At 43.8% G+C, this 5,838-nt stretch overlaps 1 protein-coding gene across 1 annotated transcript; it reads right to left on the reverse strand.

Moving 5' to 3' along the window:
* Positions 1-2,178: 2,178 nt before the first annotated feature.
* On the reverse strand, positions 2,179-4,662 carry LOC149000447 (uncharacterized). Its single transcript, XM_089139167.1, has 2 exons — positions 3,695-4,662; positions 2,179-3,148 (listed from the first exon to the last, which is right to left on the reverse strand). The coding sequence occupies exons 1-2, from the start codon at positions 4,660-4,662 to the stop codon at positions 2,179-2,181; spliced, it is 1,938 nt and encodes a 645-aa protein (XP_088995293.1).
* Between the last annotated feature and the right edge of the window lie 1,176 nt (positions 4,663-5,838).

Consider the following 5,838-nt stretch of genomic DNA (forward strand, 5'->3'; position numbering starts at 1 on the left):
AATAAAAGGAAAATACAACTTAGTGTTAAGAGGAGTGCCAAGAGTGGATTCATCCTATGAGCTGAGTAGTACTATGCATGTAACATCCTCTCCTCCAACCAACGAACATAGACATCCCATGACATTTTATGCCAATGGTTGTCAAGTTAATCGACAACTGTAACTTTATGAGCCTGGTCATCAATATACTTAGGATAACCAACCTGAGGGAATACGCACTTTGGATAGAAAAGTCCTGATGGAGGGGGTATTTGTCGTGGGTATTTGGGGAAACATGAAATAAACAAAAAAATTGAAAATTTGGGAAAACTACCAAATTTCCACGAAATTTCTAGGTTTCCACGAATTTCCCGAGTTTCCACGAAATTTCCCAAGTTTCCCACGAAATTTGGGAATTTTTCCCTCATGAACCAGCTGGTCCAACTAGGTTGAACAAAGTTTCGACAGGTTTCGAGGTTTCAACGAAATTTCAACAATTTCGATCGAAACTGAGGACTTTTTTTCGATCCCCATGAGTTTCGTTTCGCATTTTCCAAAATGGGAAATTTCGGTGGAAATTTTGCAAGTTTCGATGGAATTTTGTTCTATGTTACCACCGTTAGACATAGGGATCGAAATTGATCCGACAATCATTGCGATGAAACCAAACACAAAACCAAACAGGGAAATAACTAACCAAACACAGAAAAAGCAAAAGCAATTGAGTAACAAACAGCGGGGTTTGTTCAAGGAAGAAATATTCCTTTATTCTCAATGAGCATAACTCTCCAGGTATGCTGGCTTCTTTCCCCTTCTATCAGACCGTCGTGGAAGCTCAGAATTATGGTCCTCTTCAGCCCCAACTTGTCTTTGTGTGCTGACCTGTCCTTGTCCAGATGGCACTCCCACTGTGTTCATATCATTGCCCCCTCCTAATGCATCAACCTTGCCTTCAAGGTTGAAATTTGGGAAGCACCTCTGCAATTCTCTAAGGTCTACCTAGGATGTATCTTCAAGAGGCATGTTTTCCCATTGCACTAACACTTGGGTAACATCATGGCCACGGCGGATAACATTACGGCTTTGTTTAATGACCAAGGGCTTCGGCTCCATTGAAGAGGGAAAGGGTGTTGGCTGAGGTTCAGGGGTTGTTCCAAAGTGCTGTTTAAGTAAGGACACATGAAAAACAGGGTGGATATGAGACTCAGCTGGCAAAGCTAGACGATAGGCAACCTTTCCGATCCGCTCTTCCACCTGAAATGGCCCAAAAAAACGTTTGGACAACTTCTGATTAAGTCGCTGCACTACTGAGCCTTGCCTATATGGCTGTAATTTGACATATACCCAGTCCCCTACTGAGAATTCTCTATCAATTCGCTTCGTGTCCGCATAAGTCTTCATTCTAGCTTGGGCACGAGCTAGATTATTCTTTAGTGCTGCCAATGCTTGATCACGGCTGAGAAGTTCTTCTTCAACTGCTGCATTGGAAGTTTTCTGAGATAAATAACGCACCAAGGTAGGAGGAGGCCGCCCATAGACTATTTGAAATGGAGTAGTGCCTGCTGCAGTGTGGTAAGATGTGTTATACCAATACTCTACCCATGCCAAGTACTTAGTCCACTGCTTCGGTTTGTCAAATACAAAACTTCTAAGATACATCTCAAGACACCTGTTGAGTACTTCGGTCTGCCCATCTGATTGAGGGTGATATGCAGTGCTGAAGGCCAAAGCCATGCCCTGTAACTTGTGCAAATCTCTCCAAAAATTGCTAAGGAAGAGAGGGTCTCTGTCCGAGACAATTACCTTTGGTATGCCATGCAATTTAACAATATCAACAATGAAAATTTCAGCAACCTTGAGACTGGTCACTCCATGAGGAAGAGGACTAAAGTGAGCATACTTTGAAAGTCTATCCACCACCACCATGATGGCCTCCTTCCATTTGAACTCGGTAGCCTCGTGATGAAATCCATAGAGATTTCCTCCCAAATTTGTTGAGGAATTGGTAGGGGTTTGAAGTAACCCTGCTGGCCGAGTATGGAGATACTTGGTTTGCTGACATATGTTGCATTGTTCAACATATTTCTTGACTTCCTTGCGCATTCCGGTCCATGTGAGATTTGCTCCTATGCGCTTAAGTGTTCTCAAATACCCTGAATGCCCACCAACTTGACTGCTATGGAATTCATCAAGGAAAAACTACCGAAATTTTGAATCTGCTGGTAATACTAATCGCTGCTTGTGAAACAGCAAGCCATTATCATATCGATAACCTGGAAATTTTTGAGGATCACTCTCCAATTCCTTAAGTATTCCTTGTAGCTCTAATGAATTTGCCACCTCCGTTTGCAAGTCTATAAGAAATTCGGGTGTAGGAGTGGTGATGGAAACCGACATGGTTGCCAAAATTACCTCAGGGCTTCGAGATAGAGCATCAGCTGCTTGATTCTCCTTCCCAGGTTTGTAGATTATATCAAAATCAAACCCTAGCAATTTTGCTAGCCATTCTTGCTGATCCGGGGTTTGAATTACCTGTGATGTCAATTCCTTTAAACTTCTTTGATCTGTCAAGACATAAAACTTTCTGCCCAAGAGGTACTGCCGCCATCGAGCTATAGCCATGGTGATTGCAAGCATTTCTCGATTATAAGTGGAGGTTGCTTGAGCCCTAGGGGATAATTTTCTACTTAAGTAGGCGATAGGATGACCTTCCTGCAACAATACAGCTCCCACCCCTGTCCCTGATACATCTGTTTCCACCATGAAAGGTTTACCAAAATCAGGTAATGCCAACACCGGTGCTCGAGTTAAGCGTTGCTGTAACGCATGGAATGCTTTTTCTGCATCTTCACTCCATTGAAACTCTCCTTTTTTGAGCAAATTTGAGAGTGGTGTTGCAACCTGTGCATACCCCTTCACGAACCTCCTATAATAGCCGGTTAGCCCTAGGAAACCTCGGACCTCCTTGATGTTTCTTGGAATGGGCCACTCTAAGACTGCTTGTATTTTATGCTGGTCTACTTCCAGCCCTCGGCCTGATACAACATGGCCTAGATACTCCACTTCCTTTAGCCCAAAAAAACATTTACCTTTCTTTGCATAAAGGTACTGGGCCTTGAGTAAGTCCAACACAATTTTTAGGTGCTCCAGATGCGAAGCCCAAGTAGGGCTATAAATTAGTAGGTCATCAAAAAACACCAATATAAATTTCCTTAAATGGGCCTTGAAGACTGAGTTCATCATGGCTTGGAATGTACTAGAAGCATTAGTGGGCCCAAAAGGCATCACAAGGAACTCATAATGCCCTTCATGCGTCCTAAAGGCTGTCTTTGGCACATCCTCAACCCATACCCGAACTTGGTGATATCCGGACCGTAGATCCAGCTTTGAAAAGAAACGGGCTCCATGCAATCATCAAAGAGTTCATCAATTGTGGGTATAGGGAAGCGATCCTTGATCGTAATGGCATTTAGGGCCCTATAATCCACACAAAATCTCCATGTTCCGTCCCGTTTTTTAACAAGTAGTACGGGAGATGAAAACGGACTCACACTTGGACGAATTACACCACTAGCCAACATCGACTCAACTTGTCTTTCAATTTTCCCTTTTTGAAAATGTGGATAGCGATAGGGGCGCACATTCACTGGGTTGGATCCGGGCATGAGATGGATCGCATGATCCTGCTCTCGCCGAGGGGGAAGCCATTGCACACCCCAGTATTACATCGGCCCCAAAAACAGGTAAAGTGTATGCATCAATATATATAGAGTAATTCTGTACCTTTAGATGCAGATTCTGAATCAAGCCTTCACAGAGAAGTTCATTGCCATCTCCGACCAAGACCTTCACAATTCGCGTCGGCTCCACCGTTAATCCAAGATGATGAGCTATTTTTCCCTGAACAAAATTATGTGTACTCCCTCCGTCCACCAGCACTTGTACTAATCGGCCATTGATGCTTCCTGTGAATCTCAAGGTTGTAGTTGAATGTGTTCCCACTAGAGAATGGTATGATAGCTCTGTTGTAATTACTTCCTCTACGCTTGGGTCCATCACTTCTTCTACGGTTGCCGACGAGCTTCCCTCGTCTAGTGGTTCTCCTCCCCCAAACTCCAGCAATAACAATTGCCGATGCTTGCATTTATGACCTGGAGTGTACTTCTCTTCACAATTGAAGCACAAGCCCTTCTCCCTCCTCTGTTGCATTTCTATGGGCGTCAAACGTTTAACTGGAGGTGATGTTGGTGACAGTAATGTCAGCGGCTTGTTGAATGGCGTTGGAAGTAAGGGTGGTTGGGATGATATGGGAAGAGCACGAATGGGGCCTAGCCTCTGCTCCAAAAGTTTGCTCTTGATTAGACGAGCCATACCTACTGCTGTTGCCATATTTGTCGGACGAGATGCTAATACTTTATGGCGAATCTCCGATTTGAGTCCTGAGATAAAGAAACTGATTAAGAAAGAAGGGGGTAATCCAGAGATTCGGTTGGCTAATGCTTCAAACCGAGCCTGGTAATCATTTACCGTCGTCGTCTGCATCAGCTTGGCGATGGATCCTTGCGGGTCGTCGAACGGCGATGGTCCAAACCGTGACACTACTGCTCTAGCAAATGCATCCCAGGTAGGAATCATCCCAGCCTTCTTGACGCAACGAAACCACTGGAGTGCCTCTCCATCCATGTGGAATTGTGTAACCAGCAATTTCTAGTCATTCCTTGTAGAATGGTATTCAAAAAAACCTTCAGCCTTGAACAACCATCCATCGGGGTCAGTACCGTCAAACCGAGGGAACTCCACCTTCACCGATCGTGCCTGAATGTTGCCGAATGTGACTGAAGAAGATGAGGTTGGATCCTGGGCAGTGGACGCCATAGGAGTTACAGCCACGGTAGTTGCAGTAGGAGAAGGAGATGGTGGTTGGGGTTGCCTCATGTAGTTATCCAACTGACCGGCAAGTGCTGCAAGCTCCATCGCAACTGCTGTAAGAGCATTCTTCTGTTCGTCCATTGACGTTTTTTGCTCTCCTACAGATCTCTGTATTTCCGCTAAAGTTTCTCCCTGAGTGGCTGTGGTGCTGTTCAAACCCTTAACCGCCTCATCTATTTGTCTCATTCGAGTATTCTCCGCCATTCTCGGGATCCGGCAGGTCGGACCAGTTGTTGTGACCTTCAGAAATTGAAATATAGAAAAGGTTGAGAACAGAAGAGAGAGGAAAACAGGGGATTGAGGAAATAACATTTTTCATTACCTTTTAGGGTTCCTCTTACCAGCGTTATACAGCTCCTTACCACCGTTAGACATAGGGATCGAAATTGATCCGACAATCATTGCGATGAAACCAAACACAAAACCAAACAGGGAAATAACTAACCAAACACAGAAAAAGCAAAAGCAATTGAGTAACAAACAGCAGGAGTTTGTTCAGCAGGAGATATTCCTTTATTCTCAATGAGCATAACTCTCCAGGTATGCTGGCTTCTTTCCCCTTCTATCAGACCGTCGTGGAAGCTCAGAATTATGGTCCTCTTCAGCCCCAACTTGTCTTTGTGTGCTGACCTGTCCTTGTCCAGATGGCACTCCCACTGTGTTCATATCAGATTGTTTCTGTCTATAAATAACAGAGGTGGAGAACAGATACAGAATTATTTGTTTTTCCATGTTCTTGATCTTCAAATTGTGATGCCAGTGAGATTTTGGTGTTTTTTTCAATGTTGATGGAAAGAAGTAACAGTCACTTCTTATAGCTAGCTATGGTGTTTTTTGTGAAATCTATTTATGATTTGCAGTTCTAATATTAATTTCTTCCAAGTTGAAGATTCCATTTCAGTAATTAAGTACAAACTTTTAAAACAGTAC

Source organism: Hakea prostrata, chromosome 11 (genome assembly GCF_041222555.1).
Source record: "Hakea prostrata isolate BN-2017 chromosome 11, UWA_Hpros_2, whole genome shotgun sequence".
Lineage (NCBI taxonomy): Eukaryota > Viridiplantae > Streptophyta > Magnoliopsida > Proteales > Proteaceae > Hakea > Hakea prostrata.

Bases quoted from the DNA above. Each gene is read 5' to 3' on its own strand.
- LOC149000447 (XM_089139167.1), bottom strand. From the start codon at position 4,662: ATGGATGGAGAGGCACTCCAGTGGTTTCGTTGCGTCAAGAAGGCTGGG. The intron at 3,149-3,694 runs GTGTGCAATGGC...ACTAATTTATAG, and splicing joins GGGGCCGATGTAATACTGGG to CCCTACTTGGGCTTCGCATC.